This window comes from Macaca fascicularis, chromosome 3, assembly GCF_037993035.2.
Source record: "Macaca fascicularis isolate 582-1 chromosome 3, T2T-MFA8v1.1".
Lineage (NCBI taxonomy): Eukaryota > Metazoa > Chordata > Mammalia > Primates > Cercopithecidae > Macaca > Macaca fascicularis.
In genome coordinates, this window is record NC_088377.1 from 191,602,285 (window position 1) to 191,625,537 (window position 23,253).

General features: G+C 52.3%; 1 protein-coding gene across 5 annotated transcripts in view; it reads left to right on the top strand.

Moving 5' to 3' along the window:
* Window positions 1-21,577, top strand: part of ZNF775 (zinc finger protein 775) — a 67,861-nt gene extending 46,284 nt beyond the window's left edge. The window contains exons 1-3 of one of the 5 annotated variants that reach the window (XM_015448266.4): window positions 2,301-2,382; window positions 10,735-10,814; window positions 19,453-21,577. In XM_015448266.4, the coding sequence (XP_015303752.3) occupies window positions 10,784-10,814; window positions 19,453-21,035 (1,614 nt within the window). In that variant the 5' untranslated portion in view covers window positions 2,301-2,382; window positions 10,735-10,783 and the 3' untranslated portion in view covers window positions 21,036-21,577. Of the gene's footprint in view, window positions 1-2,300; window positions 2,383-2,685; window positions 2,851-5,711; window positions 5,819-10,734; window positions 10,815-18,884; window positions 19,020-19,452 lie in introns of those variants that run through there. The other 4 variants (XM_015448268.4, XM_065542771.2, XM_065542769.2 and 1 more) reach the window with 4 other exon arrangements.
* The last annotated feature ends 1,676 nt before the right edge of the window (window positions 21,578-23,253 follow it).

Genomic DNA, 23,253 nt, shown 5'->3' on the forward strand with positions numbered 1-23,253 from the left:
AATAATTCAGATCTATTTAATGTGAATGCTCTCCTTCATTCCCCTATTCCACTCCCCAAATCCTTTTTGTTTACACTGTGAAAAGTTTGAGGAATATTCTCCTAACATTTTTTCCCGTGAATTTGCAAACACACAAGCAGCCTCTCCCCTCAGCTTTTTTTTTTTTCTTCTTAATGGAAATAGGATCCCAGAGGTTCTCCATTCTTTCCACCTCTGAAATACCCTTGGTCATGGGATGCCAATCTGGAGGAAGTCTGCTCTGTAAGGAGGAAACAGGCCCAGAGGGTGGAAGTGACCCCCATCAGTGGGGGTCCTGATTTCTGAAAAACAACTCAAGGACATATGTCAAGATGTCATCTTCAGTTTCTATGAGGAAGCTAACATTTTGTGACTCTTATTTGGGTACTATTGTTTAAACTATTACTACTTTCTTGCTTAGCAGGTCATTCATTCACTTCCCTAACTGCTGGTTGCAGGGCTAGCTAGGTGCCTGGAATCTCCCTTGAAGGGACTCAAATGTTTCTTTATTTTCGTACATTGAATGGGGGGCTGGTGGCAGACCCCTAGGAGAGGTTCCTGCTCTGTCTCAACACTTGTAGCCAGTGGCAAATCTGGAACTAGAATACTGGTCTCAGAAACAGGAATGTATTCCACAAGCCTTTGTAGAACCTCTTCTAGGTACTCTTCCAGAAAATAAGCTAGGTGTGGTGGTGCATGCCAGTAGTCTCAGGTATAGTGGAGGTGGGAGGATCCCTTGAGGCCCGGAGTTTGAGGCTGAAGAGCATTATGATTGTGCCTGTGAATAGCCACTGTACTTTAGCCTGGGAAACATAGCAAGACCCCGTCTCTAAAAAAATAAACAGGAGAATGAGACTCTAAAGTGTTGATAGCTAGTGATGTGTGGCCTCTTTATAGGGTGTGTATGATTTTGTATTTTACAAATCCTTCTATAGATAATATAACCAAATTAACGGTAAAAACTCAGTAACGTGTGCAGGCAACTAGAAAATTATTAACCCTATTTTATAGATGAATAAGTCAAAGTCCAGAAACAGAAAAGTATCTTTTATAAAAAGTACACATGAAGTTAGTGACAAAATCGAATCTCAGTCCCCAGTTCCTGCTGTGCTACTGAGGCTAAACCGCAGCCGGGCCTGTGGCAAATGTTTAATCAGCTGTTGACTGAAGAAAATAAGGTCCGCCTGCCCAACAGCAACCGTTTGTAGAAAGTCTCAGAGGCCCAGCTTCTGTCTGTATCTACCTCATGCCCCAGAGGCAGCTTCTAGCAGCTCTGGAGAGAATCCAGCCAGTAGGAGTTGATCCAGCTGCGCCCCCTTTGAGGGAGAAGTGTGAGGAATTTCCTTACAATGGGGTGGGGAGTTGAGAAGATACTCTTCGTTGAAGGTCTGGCAGTCTGGACCGGGTTGGCAGCTGGGCTGAAAGGATTCTGCTCATGGGAGCCCTACCTAGTAACCCGACCTAGTAACGTAACCTCAGAGCGGTTCCTCAGCTAGAAAACAAAGGGATTGGGCCGAGCGAGGGCCTGCAATCCCAGCACTTTGGGAGGCCGAGGCCGCAGGGTCACTTAAACCCAAGAGTTCGAGACTAGCCTGGGCAACATGGCGAGACCACCGTCTCTACAAAAAATTAAAAAAATTAGCAGGGCGGGAGGATCGGCTGAGCCACGGGTTCGAGGCTGCACTGAGCCATGATCGCGCCCCTGGGGACAGAGCGAGACCACATCCCCAAAACAGAAAACGAAAATATCGAGTATAATGATTTCTAAGGTCCCTCGTAGTGAACCCTAAAAGTTATCACACTCTACGGTGGGGCTGTCGCGGCTTGAGGGCAGCCACAGCCTCAGCCGGGGTTTCTGTCCGGGTCCTGATGGGTCCCCAGCAGGGAGAAACAGCGTCCGGTGCGCTGAGGCGCTCGGCGAACGTGCGCTGAGTTCAGGCGTTACAACGGGGTCGCAGTCTGAGTCCGGGCCTGGCAGGGGTGCCAGGACGCCGCCAGCCATCTGGAGCCCGAACTCCCGAGATCTCCTCCCCGGGGCCCAGCGACCCCGCGGCCGGCTGCTAGCGCGTTCACGGCGCCCGGGCCTTGCGCGCCCACTGGGGCCGAGGTCAGCCCTCCCCCCTCGGTTATTGGCTCCAGAGAACAAAGGGGCCGCCCCGCGGGCTGCTCCGATAGGGCCTGCCGGGTCATCTGAGCGGCGCAGCCAATGGGGTGGCAGGGCGGCCCCGGGGATGGCCAGGCCCGCCAGCCAATTAGACACCCGTACCCGCCCCGCCTGCCCCGGGAATGGCCAGGGCCGGGAGCCCGGTGCCCAAGTCGCCCTCGGGGTGGCAGTTCCCGTTAACCTTAGCCACAAAGTCAAAGGTATTTATTTCCCCGTCGCCTCCCTCCGAGTCCCTCTGCATTTCGGGCGGGGAGGGGCGGTGCGAGGGATGGACCAGCGCCCTGCCCCGCTCCTCCTGTGCTGCCTCCGCCCGGCTCGGGCTGGGGCGGAGTGATGGGGCGGGGACCTGGGGTGCCCCGAGCCCCGCGCGTCCTCCGAGCCCGCGCGTCCCCCGAGCCCCGGGTCTCAAGCGTTTCCCCTGCCCCCACACAGCCGAGGGGAAAGGGGCGCGGCCGAGGGTGGGGAGGGCCCCAGGCCAGGGCAGCGAGGTCGGGAGGGAGGCTAGTGAGGACGGAGGGAGGACGCGGTGGCGAGTAGAGGGGTCGCCCGCGGGCGGCCCCTCCTGGGCTGTCCCGTTGTTCCGAGTTCCCGGTTCCTGTCCGTCTCCCTGATAGATCAGCTTCTGGGGGCGAGAACCCCAGTGCTCGCTGCAGAGTGACAGACACATAGTAGGTGCTCAATAAATGTGTGATTAAACGAGCGGGGATAAGGATTGGGGGTGGAGATAAGTGAGAGGGAAGCACCGCAGAAGTTGGAAGGGTGTGGTGTCGGGTGTGGCGGAGAACTCCTCTCCAGGAAGATGGGCACAGCAGCCGCGAATTCGGTGGGGTGGGTGCGGGCATCCCCTCTGTGAAGAACGTTGAGGATATCTATCTACATGTGGAAGGTGTGGAGATGGGGCCTCCTTCAGCCTTTTGAGCAAGATGATCTGAACTGGGGCTGGGTGTGGTCAGAGCCCCAGGGGCTGGAGGCCGACGACAGTCCAAGGCTTCACAGCCAACTGTTCCCATGTTCATCTGTAAAATGAAGAGATTAGATGGCAGTTGTCTCCTTTCAGGCTGAAGGTTTCATGCTTCCTTGCTTCAAATCTGTTTTGTACTGAAATTTCTTTAAGTGTTCCCTTGTGACAGTTTTTATTAATGGATTACTGTGTGTGGGGCCTGTACTGGGTGCAGGGGAGCGAGAAGGACCCCGTGTTAAGATGCATGTAGTCTTGTGTAGACTAACAAAATATTGATGACGATGATGATTCCATGTAGATGGTCCTGGGTGCACAGGTTAAACAGAGAAGGGGCTCCTGGCTGAGCCTGGTGTGTCCAAAAAGGCTTCCTGGTCAAAGCGATCCCTAATCTGGACTGGGAAGGGGAGAATTGAGCAAGGGCCTTCCAACGTCGGTCACAGGGTGCGAGGACATGGTGAGTTCAAGAGCCACGAGAGCATGGGGCATGTCGGGGTGCAATGGGGAAAGATGAGCAGAGTTGAATTCTCAGTTCCCCCTTGTCTGAGGTGTGTGTGCCAGCAATTCCATTTGGTGGGGGTCTGGGTTTCTGAAAAACAACCCAAGGACATACTCTAAGATGTTACCTTTAGTTTGTATAGGCAACCACACATCTCGTGTGGTCGGACTTCCTTGCTGTTGTTTTAGCTACAATTACTTTATCAGGTTGCACATTTACTTCTCAGGACCAGCTAGGTGCCTGGAATTTCCCTGGAAAGAACTCAAGATTTTCCTTTATTTTCATGATTGGAGGGCGCAGCAGGTGCCTGAAGGGGTCCCTGCTCCATCTCACTTTCGTTTTCCAAGGTCCTTTGGATGCAGCAAGGGATGGAAACGTGTTTATTAATTAAAATGTGACACCTGTTCAGAGACTGTTAGCAGCTGGGTTTGTCCTCGACCTTCAGCTCAGATCCAGGCCCTGACAGGTTCCTCAGTATTAGACTTGGGGCGGAGGAATGTTAAGTGCAGCTCTCGCCTCTGAAGGGAGGTGGCTGAGGAGGAGGGGGCAGGGCTGTGGGGCAGGGGAGGTGTGGGTGGGACAGTTCCAGCAAGGGTGTTTACCTCTGGCCGGTGAAGGAAGTCTTGGAAGGAGGTACCTCAGGATCATGGCTGGGGTTGAATTGGGGACCTCTGGGAGGTGGGCAGGCAGAGTGGATAAGGCAAGTGACCTGGCTGCATGCAGATCAGGTCTCCTGGGAATGTTGACAGGAGCAAACTAAAGCCATGAAACCTGGCTGGCTGTTCATACCCTGAGGTGCAGTTCTTATAACCCTGAATGGGGAGCGGGTGATGGCAACAGCAATGACCTAAATCGAATTTGTCTTGCACCTTGGGAATGTCTCTGAGAGTCCTCTCACACTGTTCGCATCCCGCCATCCCTCCCCCCACCGCCCCTGCCCCACTCAATATAACCATTCTATACCACGAGCAAGTGTTATTTCCATTTTTAGGTGGGGAAACTGAGGCCCAGAGAAGGAAAGTGGTTTGCCTGGGATCACGTGGCTAACCAGAAGCAAACCCAATCTCAGTCCCTCTCTGGAGCTTTTCAACGGCCTTTTCCACTATGGCCTGCTCTTTGGGTGGGATGGCGGCCTGCCCTTTCCCCTGGCTCCCCTCCTCTGTTCCCTCCCCAGATTGAGGACTGGGGTGTTTGAGAGACTGAGGTCTGGAGATGGTGGAGTAGAAAGAGGGGAAGGGTCAGGGTTGGGAGAGTGGTCACAGTGGGGGTGGCCTTGTGCTGAGTGGGATCCGGGAAGTTGGAGAGGAGCAGGGTGGGTCATGGTGGGTGGGACAGGGGAGTTGTGGTGGGAGGCTGATGCTGGATGTGGGGATGGAGGCCTCCAGGTGGGGGAGGGGATGCCCACCTGGTTTGGGCTGGGACCTCTGGGAGGGGCATGCGGAACTGCCCTGGTAAGTGGAGGGCTTTACAGACAGTGCCACAACCAGAGCCGTGGCAAACCCTCTTCCTCCTGCGGGGTGGAGTGTGGAGGCTCCTGTGTGGCGCTGGGGGCCTCTGAGATTCCCAAGTGGCTGGAAGGAGTAATGGCTTAGGAAGAGTGAGCAGCAGCGGGGACAGTGGCAGAGAGGCTTGTACAGACACTGCCCGGTGCATCCAGCTCAGGCTTGCTGCCTTGTGGTACTCCTCCCAAACTCAGAGAGCAGGTATTTCCATTCACCCGTGCCATCAGGAACCTGAGCTTAAAGCCCTACAATGACTGGCCAGGGACTAGCAGCGGCTCAGTGATGGGTGGGCTGGGACTTGGGACTCCTGACTAAGACATGGGGTCCTGAGGGGAGAAACCAGGAAGGGTGGCCTTGAGAAGGCCATCCCTGCCAGCCTCAGGCAGTGGGCTTCGAGGAGGAGACTAGGGCTGAGGAGCCAGCCAGGTGGCGGCTCAGGTCACCCAAAGCTGACTGAAGGGGAGAGGACCTGTTGCATCCCCTTGGGCCAGAGCCCACAGGCTAGGCCCTGGAGGATCTCAGGCTGCACCAGGCTTGCTGGACACAGGCTCATTGTCTCTAGGGCTTTCTGTCTTGCTGTAACGCCTCTCCAGCCAGCTGCAGCTCCTGCTGACCTATCCCACCCGGCACAGGTCATCCAATGGTGACTCGCGGCCCAGCCTCCTGGCTCGATGAGGGTATGTTGCTTCTGTTTCTACCTCTCTGAGTTCTTTCCCTTGGAGCAAGTGGGCGTGATAGGATGGCCATGGGTGTACAAGGATACTTGTGTCATGGGTGACTTTGCATTTCTGTGTTTGTAGGTGTGCTGTGCAATGATTTGTGCTGACCTGGTTCACAGTGGCATATTTGTGTGTCTGTGGATCTGTAGGTGTGTCTGTGAGTTTAAAAAAATATCTCACATTCTCTATTTGCATAGACAGTTTTGCAGGTGTTCTCATGTAGTTTTGTGTCTTTGAACTTTTGTTTACTTAGCTGTATTTAGATATGATTGTATCTGGGTATGTTTGTGTGTGGTTTACATCAGTTTCTCATGTCCCTTTGGTCATATATTTAAATTAAAACCATCTGCTATTAACTGAAATCAGGCAGAGAATACCATTGCCTGGTCCTGAGGGATTTCTTGATAGTGACAGAAGACTGGAGCCTGAGGAGCCACCTCTTGAGTCCTCCATTGTTTCATTCACTCATTCTTACATTCATTGAATACACATTACACACCTTCTACATGTGAGGGATGTGCAGGCATGGGAGCAAGCCCCCGTTCCCTGGGGCTGACTTGAGTGAGGGGGTCTCACAGGGAGAGAGAACTAGGTGAGGACATAGCAGGAATGGGCTGGGGGAGAGGGCAGGGAGGCTCTGGGGACCAGGTGGAGTTGGGAAGGACGAGGCCATAGAAGGGGGCAGCATGGGCAGGGAGGCATTGGCTGGGCATGGGCTGAGACTGGGGAGGCCAGTTTCTGTGGGGGTCTCCTACAGAAGACCAGCTGAGCAGTGCCCAGCAAGTGAGGACCTGCTGGGACCTCAGGGCTGAGAAGGGCCTGATACTGGGCCTTTGGCTGGGGTTTGGGGAGCTGCCCCCACCCACCAAAGCCTTAGCGCCTGGTGGTGGATCCTGCTCGCGCTCCACTGGCAGCAGATGATACCTGCGGCATGGTCTGCTTCTCACTGCCCGACCTGGGGCGCTGAGGCTGTGAGAGCTGTGCTGGGCTGGTGGGAGGTTCCAGGGGCGGCGATGGGGACGACCTTGCCTCTTTCTGGCCTGTGGCCTTTCTCCTCCCCCAGCTGCTGTCTGGCCTCCCCGCCCCCAAGTCTCTGCCACAACCAAAGCTGCTTTGTTGCCTCCCCCTGCTCCGGGCCTCTCCACCTGCTGCTAGCTCAATCCCCTCTTTGTGTGGTTGGTCCCCAGTTGTCATGGCAGCTGGGCCCAGGCTGAGGCCTGCCCACTGTCGGGCTCTTACTGAACTGCAGCCTGACCCGGTGCGGGGAGGGCCGGGCCAGAGCCAGGTGTGGGAAGGGCCCCTGTGTGTCCTGCTCCCCTCAGAGCCCGAAGGGCAGCAGAGAAGAAAGGTGGTCCGGTAGGGGTCCAGGGTCCCTTGTGCGATAGACGAAGCGGCCTTCCAAGACTTGGTGTGGGCACTGGTGGCAGATGGCGCGTCTGGCCCTTGATGCCTGTCTTCCAGCCGGGGGGCTTTGCTGGGCAGCCTGCTCACCTGGCTCCTGGGTGTCTCCAGGTGGCTGAGGACGTGTCAGGATGGTGGGTTAGGAGGGGCCCGCCATGCGCAGAGCAGAGCGAAAGGCAGAATAGGAGAGAAGCTTAGGGTGGAGACATGTGGTGTCTGGCCAGCCTAGAATGTGTCACATGGAGGGCTTTCCTGGATTTTGTCTGTAGGACACCTGCTGTGCCGTTTCCCAGACATAGCCCACCTGAGCACACAGGTAGAGGCGGGTCCCCAAAGACTTGGCCTCCCCTTATTCCTGTCTTCTGTTTCCCCCTTGAATTTCTCACTTCTTCCTCTTGGGTCCTCTTCCTTCTGTCTCCACTTCTGTTCTTATGTAAGACACAAGCTGCTTCCCCTCGAGCCCTGGTATGGCCCGAGGCAGAGGCACTGAGGCTTGAGGCAGGAGCTGCTCTGGGAGGTCCTGGACAGTGGAAGGCCTGCTACTACCCGGAGTGGCTGTTAGGTCCTAATACCTCTTGGGAGGCAGGGTGGGTGAAGGAGGACTGTCTTTGACTTGCCTTGGAGGTCTCACTTTGTGTAGACCCAGGCCCATCCTTCTGTCCTCCTGAATTTCTGGCCTGGGCTCTGCCCTCCTCAGTCTGAGTTCCCCTTACCAAGGTGGCTTCTCTGTCCACTAGCCCCTTTGCGCCTCTTTAGGTGGATGCTAAGTCCAGTTGGTGAGAGGTTTCCCAAGATGTGGCATGCAGAAGCTCACAGAGTGGCCCTGAGGGAGGAGGGTGGCATGGGAGGGAGGAGCCTCCAGCACCCATCAGAGCCCCACCAGGGGCCCCTCCAGCCCCCTTCCCCACTGCTCACCTTTTCCCTGCACCACAAGCAGGTTCGAGTGTCGGTAAGAAACCAGAGTAGGCATGCTTACAGACCCCTGTAGGGGAAATAGAAGTGAAAACAAAATCGCTTGCAAACCCAGAAAAGCTCTTTGCAAAAGTAGAAGAGAAAAACAGTTTTTAAAAGATTGAATGTGCATGAAACCAGAATGTGGTGCGCACCACAGACAATCCCCTGAGTGACTGCAAAGACGGGAGCTCTCAGCCTGCATATAGCCAGCGCGTGCAGCCCGTTACAGACATGTTCCGAGGGTAAACAGCCACCAGCCCTCCAGCAAGAGGACTGGACATTACCATTTGTCACACGCAGGTCATCCCAAATTCACGTGGTAATTGGAGTGACCATCTGTGTTAGCTAATTGCCTTTACCCACAGCAAAAATAAAGTTCTCATATTTTTATGACAGGAGATAGGCTTGTGATTTGGAGCCAGGCGCCTGCTGAAGTTAGGCTCCCACCCTCCCATGGAGACTGGGAGGCAGGGGTAGTGTCTTCCTTGATCTTTAAATTTCAAAGAAGTGGCCCCCAGGACCTTGGGAAAGACAGTCCTGGGTTGTAATGTTGGCAGAAGGCTTATTTAGCTTTTTTTTTGAGACAGAGTCTCACTCTGTCACAATCTCGGCTCACTGTAACCTCTGCCTCCTGAGTTCAAACAATTTTCCTGACTCAGCTTCCCGAGTAGCTGGGATTACAGGCGTGTGCCACTATGCCCAGCTAAGTTTTATATTTTTAATAGAGACAGGGTTTCCCCACGTTGGCCAGGCTTGTCTCAAACTCCTGACCTCAGGTGATCTACCCACCTCAGCCTCCCAAAGTGCTGGGTTTACAGGCATGAACCACCGCGCCCAGCCTTATTTAACTTTTAAAAAGATTTATTTCTACTTGAGGAGCATTTACTGCAAAAATAAAAAATAAAAAAAAAATCACATACATCTCAAAAAGACAGAGATAGAGCTTATTAATTAGAAGTTTCTAAACTGCTCTTGAAAAAGGGGGTGTCTCGTCCTCTCTTTGTACAAGGGAAAATGACTTTCTGCATTTTCTAGATTCATATTCACCCCTCCCCCCATGTCTCTTGTCAGGGTCCAGATCCCCAGTCTGGGTGTGTGCTCCCCAGTGTCTGGGCTCTGAAGGGGACCTGGGAGAGGTAGGCTGGGTCTCTGCGAGGCTCTTGGGGCCTGGGTGGGTGTTTCTGTGAGGGTGGCCGAACCAGGGTGCCTGGGAGGAAGGGCTGACTGAAATCTGGAAGAGCCCCTCCCTTGAGGCAGCAGGAAGGACGAGCTGCGCATCTCCGTGGGGCAGCCACGTCTTTGCTCTGCTAGGGGGTACAGGCGCACGGGACCACATCCCTGTCCTTAGGAGAGGCACGCCCCCAGCGAGGAGGAGGAGTCTTCAGGCTGCACAGCTCCTGGCCAGGTGGAGCAGCACATTCCTGCCACCTGCGTTTGTTACAGGCCCTCTGTATGCCCTCTGCTCTGGGCCCTGAGAATCCGGTGGCAAGCATGAAGAGCTCCTGGCCTTGGTGTGGTGGGGAACAGACAAGTTAAGATCACTTCCGGTGGCAAAAATGTTAGAGAGCAAACGGGAAGTGGAGTTAGGCTGGTGACTGTATATAGAAGCGCCAGGGGCCGGCACGGTGGCTCACGCCTGTAATCCCAGCACTTTGGTAGGCCGAGGTGGGTGGATCACAAGGTCAGGAGTTCGAGACCGGCCTGGCCAATATGGTGAAACCCCATCTCTACTAAAAATACAAAAAATTAGCTGGGCGTGGTGGCGGGCGCCTGTCATCCCAGCTACTTGGGAGGCTGAGGCAGGAAAATGGTGTGAACCTGGGAGGCGGAGCTTGCAGTGAGCCGAGATCTTGCCACTGCACTGCAGCCTGGGAGACAGAGCAAGACTCCATCTCAAAAAAAACAAAACAAAAAAAAGATGAATCCTAGATCAGCGAACGGGGCACGGGCTTTGCAATGCCCAGTTGACCGTGTGTGTTCTTGTATGGAGACGGCTGGCTCCGAAGCTCCCCAGAGGGGTTTGTGCTAGAACATGGATGAGGACTTTGAAAGAGGGGGCTGGTGACTGAGGAAACATGTAGGGCCGTTCTGCCTTCCAGGTGCGTTCCTCGTGGTCAGTTGCAGACATATCTCTAACCTTACTCCAGGCTCCTGCTTCTCAGGTGTGGCGTCCATCACACGCTGCCCTGCGGATGTCGAGGGTGTGGGCTCTGGTGTGGGTGTTAGAAGACCTGGGATTTTGTCCAGCTCTGCCGTTCATCACCTCCATGACTCTGGGCACATCAGGGGTCCTTCATGGTCTCAGTTTCCTCTTTCGTAAAATGGGAATTAGGGCTCTTTTACTTTCTCAGCAGGTATGCGTACAATGAAAGAGCCCCTGCCCACGTCGAATGTGGCTATGGATAGAAAAGCTCTTTGGAAAAGAGAGTGCTTTATGGGATGGGAGGGGGGCTGGGGACCCTGAGTTCTGTCCTTGTCCCACAGGCCCATTCTCTTTCTTCTGCTTCTCTTTCTGACAGATGACAGGAAAGGGACACAGCCGGTGTTGATGCTGGGAGGCCTCCAGGGATGGAGGGTGGCCTGGCTGGTGACCGCACAGGTAAGAGAGAAGAGAGAGGAGGCAGGGGAGCCAGGGTCTCCTCCACTGAGGTCGCGTGCCCTCATCTTTTCTGAAGCCAGGCGCAAGCCAACGCCCTCAGCCAGTAGCTAGTACATCCTATTGATGCAGAATTTGAGGGTGGGGACCAGGGCTTGGACAGCCATGTCAAAGAATGGAACAATGACAGAGGCTATGGGAGCTCAAAAAATGACAAAGCCTGGTCCATTAACTTGCCTGGCAAGGGGACACATGTGCACCCATGCCTTGTAGAAATTGAGGTGTTATTTACACGCTAGAACAGGGAGTTTGTGGGGTTATACTAATTAGGCATGGAAAGCTGGCACTCTAGGTAGGACAGTTGGAACAAAGCTGTGGCTCATGAGTCAGGACAGTGTCTTCAGTTCAGTCCATTTATGCTTCCTGGAGGTCACTCAGAGTTCAGGGTCCTTATTGGCTAAGCCGCTTAGAGCTGGTTGTGATGAAATACACGCTGCCAGTGGAAAATTTCCCCGCACAGTCATGTGCTTTTGACTGGAGCCCCTGCCCAGCATCCCTGTGCCTGAGGTGGAGCAGCCCCTGGCGTCTGTGAGTAGCACTTGCAGCCCTTTCTGGCATGCCCTGTCGCATGTGGTGTGTGGCCTGGCTGCAGTGGCGTGTGGCCCGGCTGCAGAAGGGCTCTAGGCCCCTCAGCAGGGTTGAGTCCAGAGCACGCCGGGCACCCTTGGGAGCCCTGCCCTTCGGCACAGTGTGACTCGGGTTTCTTTACCTCCCTCTCCACTCCCGGGGAATTGCCCCATAGACCTCAGGGCCCCTGCCTCATTGCCCCTGTGGGAAGAACCGCCTCCCCTCCCAGGAATGTCATGTCAGGAGACCCAAGACTGAGACAAAAATCAGGCAGTGGGGTGAAGGAGAAACGTGGCCACAAGTGCAAAGCGTGGCAGTGTGGTATGTGGACACAGACCCTCAGGGAGCCTAGCCATGCACCTGCGTGCCTGTCTGAGGAGCCAGGTGCGTGACGGGAGCACCCTAGCTGCACGTGTGTTTTGGAAATTCCAGTGGAACTTAGAGCGCAGCGTGTTATAGAAGGCTCTTTCCCTACACAGACTCATACATGGGATCCTGAGTCACTGTGAGGTTGCTCTGGTTGATGTGAGCTGTGGAGTCAGCTGGGGCCCTCTCTCCTCTCTATGGCAGCTTCTGGGGAACCCTGTGGTTTTAGGGAAGAGTTTGGAAAACACTAGCCTAGACTCCTGGAGACACGGAGGCGTGTGGGGACTGGCCTCTGGCCAGACTGAGGGAACCACTCATTTGGAGGACCCTGTTTTTCAGACAATTGACAGCTTACCCCTTTTAAGCAACTTCTAATTTTTATTTGTGTGTGTGTGTGTTTTATTGTGGCAAAATATGCATGATATTCACCATTGTAACCATTTTTAAGTGTACGGTTCAGTGGCATTAGTGCATTCAGTGTTTAGCCTTCACCGCCATCTATTTCCAGAACATTTTCATCACCTGGGAAACTGTACTCATTAAGCAATAATCTGTGCTTTGCACCTTTTAATTTTATCGGAACCATTAAAACCTAAAACATGATTCTTTTCATGATGACTGAGGAGTGGTGCCATTATTTCAGGACTCTCCACGGGCAGGCCAGTGGCCTGCGCTCTTCATATGGATACCTGAACCCTCGGGAGTGTGCCTGGGGATGCTGGAGCCCCAGCACACTCCACCTCAGCTCCAGGGCCTCCAGGGATGCTGCTGGGCTTAGCACCTCACCCAACCCAATCATTTATGTCTGCCAGGGGTCCTTTGGCAGGTGGATGTGACGGCACTGTCCTGGCATCCTGGGGCTTTCTGGCCCGCAGTCATCTTTCTGGCTGGAGAGGGCTGAGGGGGAACCAGCCATCAGCCACCTGATGGACACAGCACAACCACCAGTCTCAGATTGGTGTAACTCATCCTGGATCATCCCTGTGTGCATTTGTAGAGACATATGGTTTAATTTTTTTTTTTTTTTTTGAGACGGAGTCTTGCTCTGTCGCCCAGGCTGGAGTGCAGTGGCCGGATCTCAGCTCACTGCAAGCTCCGCCTCCCGGGTTCACGCCATTCTCCTGCCTCAGCCTCCCGAGTAGCTGGGACTACAGGCGTCCGCCACATCGCCCGGCTAGTTTTTTGTTATTTTTTAGTAGAGACGGGGTTTCACCATGTTAGCCAGGATGGTCTCGATCTCCTGACCTCGTGATCCACCCGTCTCGACCTCCCAAAGTGCTAGGATTACAGGCTTGAGCCACCGCGCCCGGCTGAATGGTTTAATTTTTTATGAATTCAATCAGATGATTCATATGGTTTTTCAACTTGTTTTTTGCTTTCTCTTAAAATGTTTTGAGAATCTTTTCATATTGGCATATATAGTTCTTTTCCATTCTTTTTAGTCGATGCATAGTATTCCATATTATGAAGGGAACTATTTTTTAGGATAATTAAGTTATTTTTCATTGTTTGCTAATTACAAAGAACAGTTCAGTGAATATTCCTGGACATTCCTCTTTACACTCGTATGTCAGTATTTCTTAGGTGAACACGTGGGATGGAATTGCTGGCTGGAAAGGGCCAGAAGGCTCTCCACACTTCTAATATTAATAAACACTGTCAGATTGTCCTCCACAAATTCTGCCCCAGTTTATGCTCTCAGATTACCCATGTGTATACTAGTTCTTCTGTGTAGTGTCCACGCATATTGTAAAGTAGAGGTATTATTGATTTTTTAAATTTTTGTTGGTATGAGGGGTTGAAAGATGCTACACTTTTAGTTTGCATTTTGTTGATGACTAGTGGGGTTGAACTTCTTTTTTTTTTTCTTTTTTTTGAGACGGAGTCTCGCTCTGTCACCCAGGCTGGATTGCAGTGGCCGGATCTCAGCTCACTGCAAGCTCCGCCTCCCCGGGTTCACGCCATTCTCCTGCCTCAGCCTCCTGAGTAGCTGGGACTACAGGCGCCGGCCACTTTGCCCGGCTAGTTTTTTTTGTATTTTTTTTAGTAGAGACGGGGTTTCACTGGGTTAGCCAGGATGGTCTCGATCTCCTGACCTCGTGATCCACCCGTCTCGGCCTCCCAAAGTGCTGGGATTACAGGCTTGAGCCACCGCGCCCGGCCCAGAACTTCTTTTTATCATGTATAGGAGTCTGTTTTATAGTCTGGATACTAAGCATTTGTTCTATATCTGCACATATTTTTTCCTGGACTTGCACTGTCTAGCACATGGCCTAGCCATATAGAACTCTTCTAGTTTAAGTTTAGGTTTAAATCAACTTAAGTATGGCCAGGCGCGGTGGCTCACGCCTGAAATCCCAGCACTTTGGGAGGCCGAGTTGGGTGGATCACCTGAGGTCAGGAGTTTGAGACCACCCTGGCCAACATGGTGAAACCCCATCTCTACTAAAAATACAAAAATTAGCTGGGCATGGTGGCGGGCGCATGTAATCCCAGCTACTTGGGAGGCTGAGGCAGGAGAATCGCTTGAACCTCAGAAGTAGAGGCTGCAGTGAGCCAAGATCGCGCCATTGCACTCTAGCCTGGGTGACTAAGGGTAACTCTGTCTCAAAAATAAATAAATAAATATTAATTAATTAACTTAAATACAATTAAAAATGTCATTTCTTAATTGCACTAGTCACATTTCAAGTGCTCAGTAAACATATGTGGCTTAAGAGCTCAGATGTAAACTGTTTCCACTATTGCAGAAGGTTCTATGGGAAAATGCTGCTCTAAATTCCCATTTCTTTTTTCTTCTTCTTTTTTTTGAGATAGAGTTTTTGCTTTTGTTGCCCAGGCTGGAGTGCGGTGGTGCAATATCATCTCACTGCAACCTCTGCCTCCCTGGTTCAAGTGATTTTCCTGCCTAAGCCTCCTGAATAGCTGGGATTGCAGGCACGCACCACCACACCCAGCTAATTTTTTTGGATTTTTAGTAGAGACGGGGTTTCACCATGTTGGCCAGGCTGGTCTTGAACTCCTGACCTCAGGTGATTCTCCCGCCTCAGCCTCCCAAATTGTTGGGATTAATGGCGTGAACCACTGCATCTGGCCAAAATTTCCATTTCTGTCGGACTTATGTTTATGGTATCTTTTGTCATACAGATGTTTTAAATTTAGTTTTTATCTTTTGTATCCTGTTTAAGAAGGCTTTTAATTATCTCTGGATTCTAAGCAAATTCTCCCAATTCTTCTAATACTTCCATTTTCTTTTTTAAGCTGGCACTTAAGTCCATCTGGAACTGATTTTTATAAGCAATCTGCACTGAGAATCTAACTTAAATATTTTCCCCAAAGAGAGGGTTGTTTCTAAGTCAATGAATAGCCTTTTTCCATTGACTTGGAATGTCTCTTGTATCATGTATCAAATGGTTCTGTTCCATTGGCCTATTTATCTATGATGTGTACTGTACATTATTGTAATGATTGTATTTAGCATTTTTACTTCTATTTTTTGTGGATGAGAATCTGACTTGCAGCCTTAAGTCACCAAGCCCACCATGGAACAGCCATGCCAGTAACAATAACAACGGTGTCAGTCAAGAGTTGGGTTTTATTTTCTTTTTTTCCCAAATGGATCTCTCTCTCTCTTTCTCTCTGTCGCTCCCTCGCTCACTCACTCTCTCTCTCTCGCAGTACAGTGGCACGATCAGGGCTCACTGCAGCCTCAGCCTCCTGGACTCAAGCAGTCCTCCCACCTCAGCCTCCAGAGTAGCTGGGACTACAGGTGTGCACCACCACACCCAGCTAATTTAATAAATTTTTTATATAGACAGGTGTTACTATGTTGCCTAGGCTGGTCTTCAACTCCTGCACTTAGGCAATCCTCTTGCCTTAGCGTCCCAAAGTGCTGGGGTTACAGGCAAGAGCCACTGTGTCTAACCTAGACTTTATATTTTAGAGCAGTTTTAGCTTTACAGAAAAATTGTGAAGAAAGTAGAGTTCTCCTATACCTTAGCTCCAGTTTCTCCTATTATTAACATTTTGCATTCGTGTGGTACATTTATTATAACTGATGAACCAATATAGATACATTTTTATTACCTGAAGTCTATAATTGACAGTAGGGTTCTCTCGATCTTGTACCTTACATGGGTTTTGACAAAGGCATAATGTCCTGTATCACTATTAGAGCATCATACAGAATATTTCACTGCCCCCCAAGTCCCCTGTGCTCTACCTGTTCATCTCTCCCTGCCCTCCAACCCCGGGCTACCACTGGTTTTTCAATTCTCTCTGTAGTTTTGCCCTTTTCAGAATGTCATATATTTGGAGTCATACAGTGTGTAGCCTTTTACATTGGTGTCTTTCACCTAGAAGTTTGCATGTAGGGTACCTCCATGGCTTTTTTGACTTCATAGCTTATTTCTTTTTATTGTTGACGAATATTCCATCATGCGAGTTATCCATTCACCCATTGAAGGACATTGTGGTTACTGCCAAGTTCTGGCAGTTAGGAATAAAGCTATAAAAATCCATGTGTAGTTTTTTGTATGGACAGAGGTTTTCAGCTCTTTTGGGTAAATACCTAGGAAAGCGACTGCTGGATTGGATGGTAAGCCTGTATTTAGCTTTGTAAGAAACTGCTGAACTGCCTTCCAGAGTGGTGGCAGCACTTCGCATTTCCACCAGGAAGGAACGAGCCCCTGTTGCTGCCCAGCCTCACTGTATGCACATGCCAGTGATCTGGATTCTAGCCACTCTCATTTATTTGATTTGATTTTTTTTTTTTTTGAGACAGAGTTTTGCTCTTGTTGCCCAGGCTGTAGAGCAATGGTGTGATCTCAGCTTGCTGCCGGGTTCAAGTGATTCTCCTCCCTCAGCCTTCTGAGTAGCTGGGATTACAGGTGCCTGCCACCACCCCTGGCTAATTTTTTGTATTTGTAGTAGAGATGGGGTTTCACCATGTTGGCCAGGCTGGTCTTGAATTCCTGACCTCAGGTGATCCACCCGCCTCGGCCTCCCAAAGTGCTGGGATTACACACATGAGCCACCGTGCCCAGCCATTCATTCTGTTCTATTCAATTCTAGCCATTCATATGTGTAGGGTAGTAGCATTTTTGCTTTTAATGTCATATAAGCCAAAGTCGTCTTTGTTCATTTTTAGGATTTTCTGGGCAATTTGTATAGATGATATATGTTACAATTTACTTAAATCGGATTACACTGAATTTAAACATTATTTCAGAGTGAAGAACATCTTAGCTCCTCATCTAAGAATATGATATATTGCTCCTTTCATTTAGTTTTATCTCTTTAGTAAAGTTTAAAAGTTTTCTTTATATAAGTTTTGCATGTTTATTAGGCATATTCCTAGTTACTTGTGTTGACATTTTTTAAAAAGTGATTTTTGTATGGTTTTGTACCAGGCAATCTTGCTGAACTCTTATTTCTATTTCTCAGTGGATTCCCTTGCACATTCCAGGTTGTTAATAATCATAAGCAAATGGCAGTTTCCTCTCCTTTCCCGTGTTGATGCATTTCTCTTTGTTTTCCCCTCTGCCTTGGCTAGTTCCTCAAGGACAGCCAACTGATTTCAGGGATGGTGAGCATTGCATGTTGTTGCTGACTGTAATGGGCTTCTAATCTTTTGCCTTTGGTTATAATGTTTGCTGTAATTTCTAGAATACATTCTTTGATTCTTTGTCAACTTAGTTTCCTCTATTCTTAGTTTGCTAGGAGCTTTCTTCTCTCTCTCTCTCTCTCTCTGTCTCTCTCTCCCTCCCTCTCTCTCCTACCCTCCTCCCTCCCTCTCATCTTCCTCCTCCTCTACCTTCTCCCTCCTTCGAACCTTTCCTCTAGAAATAATGTTCAATTTTATCGTATGACTTTTTCACATCTATTGGGAGTTTTTTCACTTTTAATAAGGTAACGTTATAAATTATATTGGGCCATGTTTGCTTTCCTGGGGAAAATCTCAGCAAGGTTAGGGTATGTTATTATTTTAATACCACTGAACTTGCTTTGCTAATGTTTGTGTCTCTGTTCAAAGAATGATAAACCTTTTGCCCACCTCCATTCTTGTCTTGGGGTGATACTGGAGTTATGCTAACCTTGTAGATTTCTCTTTCCCTTTGCTCCTATTCATTGTAGTAGTTTATATAAGGTGTACATGGTCCTTCCCTTGAGGCTTTAGCAGCACCTGTTTATACAGGTACAGAGCCTGTTACCCATTTTTGAGGTAGACTGAGATGTTCTCAGGCTCTTTTAGTCGTTTATGTCGTCAGATTTTCCACCTACTCTTGGGTCAGTTTTAATTTACGTTTTCTTGCAAAATCTTCTATTTTATACAGATTTTCAAATTTATTTATATAAAGTCCATATATAGTATTTGGGGATTTTCAGAATCCTTTTTGCAGCTACATGTCCCTTATCTATAATCTGTTTTTATCTTTATTAATGCTGTTCTTCTACCTCCTTTGGGGTTATTTTGTTGTCTTTGTAACATTGACATCTGTTTAAAGATTTTTCTCTTTTCTTTGTTCACAGCTGTTTTATTCCACCTACTTTTTATTACATGTAAACCTTTTTGGAAATGTGCATACATCACAAGCTCTATAAATTCTTGTACAGCACACATTCCCCTGTAACTAGCACCCACATCAATGGAGAACATTGCCAGAACCTCAGAGCCCATGCTGCCTTCCACCTACAGTGCCCTCTGTAATAGGGCATTATCCTGACTTCTAACTCTTGGTTTCATTTTGCCGGCTTCTCCTCTTCACATAAATGGAATCACACAGTAAGCATTCTTTAGTGTCTGTGGCAAACGGTTTCCTTATGGCTTCTTATTCTGAGCTAGGAAAACAAACTGCCTCTGTAGACTTGTGTATGGCCCAAGATGTGGGCTGGGAGCAGTGGGTGTGGGACCCTCGAGAGCAAAGTGGATTAGGTTTAACACAAAGGCAAGGCGACACCTCTTTTGGATGCTGAGGTCTTTCTTTCTGGCCTACTTTCTTGTTCTTGGTTTTGTTGAAGGAAGATGAATTGCCAGACAGCCAAGGTCCCAGCAGGTGAAGTGTTCCCCCACCATGGCTTCTGCCTTGGAGCAGGGGCCCCGCCGGTATAGACGGTGATGCAGTGACCCAGGGTTTGGTCTCCCTGACCACTGAGGACTGGGCATGCCTTTGCTTAGAAAGCTTCCGGCACATGAATCCTCTTAGAAAAATAATGGTATGTTTTGCAGCTTGGCCACTTTCTCCTTGCCCCTTGGGTCAGCAGATTTCACTGGATTGGTTTCTTTAACCTTCTCTGCATCTCCTGGGCCTCAGGGTGGAGAAGGTAGAGCAGCCAGCGTCTCAGGGATCCTGTGACCTGGGCACCCGAGTAATTCATTTATGATTCCTTTCTTATATTTTTCTCCTTCACTCCTTTCTATATCTTAACCTGCCCTTGTTGTCCTTTCTGCCTTCCTTACTCTTTTTTCTTCTCTTGCCCCTGTTTTCTTCTGTTCGTTTTAAAATCTTTCCCTTCTGCCTTTTCTCGTGCTCTCTTTTCAGCCCTTCTCTGCCTTCCCACACCCCTTCCCTCTCGCTCCTTCTCTCCATCCCACCTAGCGGAGCAGCAGTGACCTTTCTCCCTCCTCTCTCCTGCTTGCCTCTGGCAGGAGCTGGGCTGGTGATGAAGGTCAAGCAGGAGAAGCCGGAGCGGCTGCTGCAGATACTGGCACCGCAGGTTATGCTTGCGGAGAAGGACAAGGAGAACATCTTCCAGCAGCACCCGGGCCTCCCGCCATGCCAGACCATGGGGCGGCCTCGAGCCCTGGGGGGACAGGAGGAGTCTGGGAGTCCAAGGTGGGCCCCTCCCACTGAGCATGATGCGGGGCTGGCAGGCCGGGCTCCCGGGTCAGCCTCCGGTCCCCTGAGCCCCTCGCTTTCCGCCGGCGAGGGTCACTTTGTGTGCCTGGACTGCGGGAAGAGGTTCAGCTGGTGGTCGTCCCTGAAAATCCACCAGCGCACCCACACCGGGGAGAAGCCGTACCTCTGCGGCAAGTGTGGCAAGAGCTTCAGCCAGAAGCCGAACCTGGCGCGCCACCAGCGGCACCACACTGGTGAGCGACCCTTCTGCTGCCCCGAGTGCGCGCGGCGGTTCAGCCAGAAGCAGCACCTGCTGAAGCACCAGAAGACCCACTCCCGGCCCGCCACCCACTCGTGCCCCGAGTGCGAGCGTTGCTTCCGTCACCAGGTGGGCCTCCGCATCCACCAGCGCGCGCACGCCCGGGACCGCCAGGGCTCCCGCGCCGGCCTGCACGAGCTGCTTCGGGACGCGGCGGCGCGCAGGGCCTGTCGCCTGCGGCCGGGGCCGCCGCGGGGGCGCCCCGAGTGGGCCTGGCTGGGGCTCTGCCAGGGCTGGTGGGGCCAGCCTGGGGCCCGGACCGCGGTCTCCGGCCCCTCGGGGCCGGGCGAGCCGCGCCAGTTCATCTGCAACGAGTGTGGCAAGAGCTTCACCTGGTGGTCGTCGCTGAACATCCACCAGCGCATCCACACTGGCGAGCGGCCCTATGCGTGCCCCGAGTGCGGCCGCCGCTTCAGCCAGAAGCCCAACCTGACAAGGCACCTGCGCAACCACACGGGCGAGCGCCCGCACCCCTGCCCGCACTGCGGCCGCGGCTTCCGCCAGAAGCAGCACCTGCTCAAGCACCTGCGCACGCACCTGCCTGGCGCCCAGGCCGCGCCCTGCCCCAGCTGCGGTAAAAGCTGCCGCAGCCGAGCCGCACTGCGCGCCCACCAGCGCGCCCACGCTGCCGCTGAGCCCGCCGTTCCGGCCGGGGAACCGGGCGACCAGCTGCAGGCCGAGGCCATCCCAGGCTTGACCGCGCGGCCGCGGAGCTCCCAACGGTCCCCAGGGGCCCGGGACGCGCTGTGGGGCCGGGGACGCGCGGGCCTCACCGGGCCTGGCGAGCCGCGCCAGTTCATCTGCAACGAGTGCGGCAAGAGCTTCTCGTGGTGGTCGGCGCTCACCATCCACCAGCGCATCCACACTGGCGAGCGGCCCTACCCGTGCCCCGAGTGCGGCCGCCGCTTCAGCCAGAAGCCCAATCTGACGCGGCACCGGCGCAACCACACAGGCGAGCGGCCCTACCTGTGTCCCGCCTGCGGCCGCGGCTTCAGCCAGAAGCAGCATCTGCTCAAGCACCAGCGTGTACATCGCGCGGCCCCTGCATGCAGCCCCAAGGAGGAGGCGCGCTAGTGGACGGGACCTCAGCGGACCGGTGGTGGTGCGGGGGATGTTTGTGGGGTGTGTGTGGGGAGTGGGTGTGGCCAGGATTGCTGGCTCTTAGAACTCCCCATAGCAGGACCGGTAGATTCCTCAAGGCGCTGAAGGGCTGAGAATAGTTCTAGAAGGGCCCAAGAGGGTGCTGGGAAAGGTCCCAGCGTGGGTTGAGGGAGGAGGAGGAGGGAAGATCCGAGTTCCTCACTGCGGGCCCGGATGTGACCACCCTCTTCAGAGGTTGGACCCCAGGCTTCAAGCAGCGAGTGAGGGGCCTGTTGGGGACGCTGGGAAAGTCTCCTGGTGTGAAGTGGCTGAGGTCTGGACTAGTCAGCTGCAGCACCAGCCGGTCCTGCCCACGCTTCAGGATGGCCAGGGGCTGCCCCTGTAGGAGAGTTGCCAAGACTCGGTGATACCAAGGATGGAAGCCAGAAGCTGTGGCGAGGGAGAGCCAAGCATATTCCCAGCACTAGGGCCAGAGCTGGCACGTCGTAGGAATCCAATAAATATTTTTGGAAGGAGTGAGTGGTTTTTATGTCCTTCTCCATCCCTGCCTGCCCCCTGCCCAAGGTGTGTGTGTGGTTGGGCCCGACTGTAGAACTGGTGTGCGTGTGATGGTCAGGCAGGCACGAGCCGGGTGGGCTCTGCTGAGGCTTGGCTACCTGAGGAGGTAGCTGTGCAGGAGAGAGCCAGACACGCTGCTCCCACTCCTGTCTGGGGCATGTCTGAAGTGGGCTGGCTGACTTGACTGGCTTGGATCCTTATCAGTCTGGTGTTGCAGAAGAGAAAATGGATGGAATATTCCACATGGTCTCACTTGCCTTTCTGAACCACCCTGGCTGAAGCTGAAGCCCGGGTCTGTGTGTGCTCAGAGATCCATTTGCCCAAGGCTAGGAGCACAGCACTCCCCATGCCCAGATCTCGCCAGGGGTGTTTTCCTTCTTCCCCTCTCCAAGTCAGTTTAGTGTCTCTTCCCACAAACCCTCCTCGGCCTCCTGCCCCAAGAGGTCACCCCTTACACACTTCCAAAGCAGGGTTGTCTGAGCCCCTGGTGCTGACAGAAGAGCCCAGGGCTCCAGCTCAGGCTGTGGCCGCAGATGGTATCTTCCCAGAGGAGAGGAGGGAATTGGAGAGGGTGGTGATGGGTGTTGGGGTGCCAGGGTTGGGTAGCTGGGAGGTAGGAGGAAGAAACCACCCCACCATGGCTCTGGAGAAGGAAGAAGTACACCTGCCCACTTCTCACAGCCCAGATCCTTCTCTGTATGCAGGGAAGTGTCATCTTCTGGGAGCTGCCACCGTTCAGCCTGGCTTCTGGTCACTGTTCTTTAATCCTCTATATCTGGAAGAAACTCCAGTTGTAGATCTACGGAAGGACATATGAAGGTGATGGGTGGACCAGGAGGGCCGCCCTGACTGTTACGGCTTACCAGGGTAACAGTGCCGATGATGGTTAGCACTCGGCCAGGGCTGCTGCATCCCCGAGCAGTTCTTTGATCACAAACCATGCAGTGTGAAATCACACGGGGTGTTGTACGCCAGGGTTGCTACCACCTGCTTGAGCATTCAGCACTTAGGACCACGGGAAACCAAACCAGAAGGGTTTTCCTGGGCACCCTCCACCTGACACCAGCCCTAGGGGCTCCCCTGACTCTCATGTCCTGCCTCTCTCCTGGAACTCCCCTTCCACCCTGCACTGCACCAGGGAGTGCTTGACTGCCTTGCAGCTCCTCAAACCCTGCTTTAACCAGGGGGGCGGTTCAGGAGTCATTTGCTTTTTTCTCTCTGCCACTTGCCAAATTCTGAAATCACGTTGAGCAAGCCCACCCACTTCAGGCCTCACTGAGTCCTGTCTTTCATTCCTGGGTTAGAGAAACACTGGGTCCCTGTGAATCAGGTGCCCGAGGGCACATGTGAGCAGATGCTGACGAGATCAGTCCTGCAGGAGCATCTTTACAACAGAACGTGTTATTTTCCATAAGTGGCTTGTTTAATGATCAAAAAAGTCAAATAGCTTTGCTGGTAGGACTTGGGGTTAAAAAAAATGAGGCCTAATTGCAGCTTTTTTCTCCAGCACCAATTCATGAGAATGCCTGCTCGCTGATCCCAGGTGACTGAACCTCCCACAAATGGGTGCTTTGGGTCACAAAGGGGACAGGGTCAAATCCCTCAGGCAAAGAATGACTGAGGTATATGACTC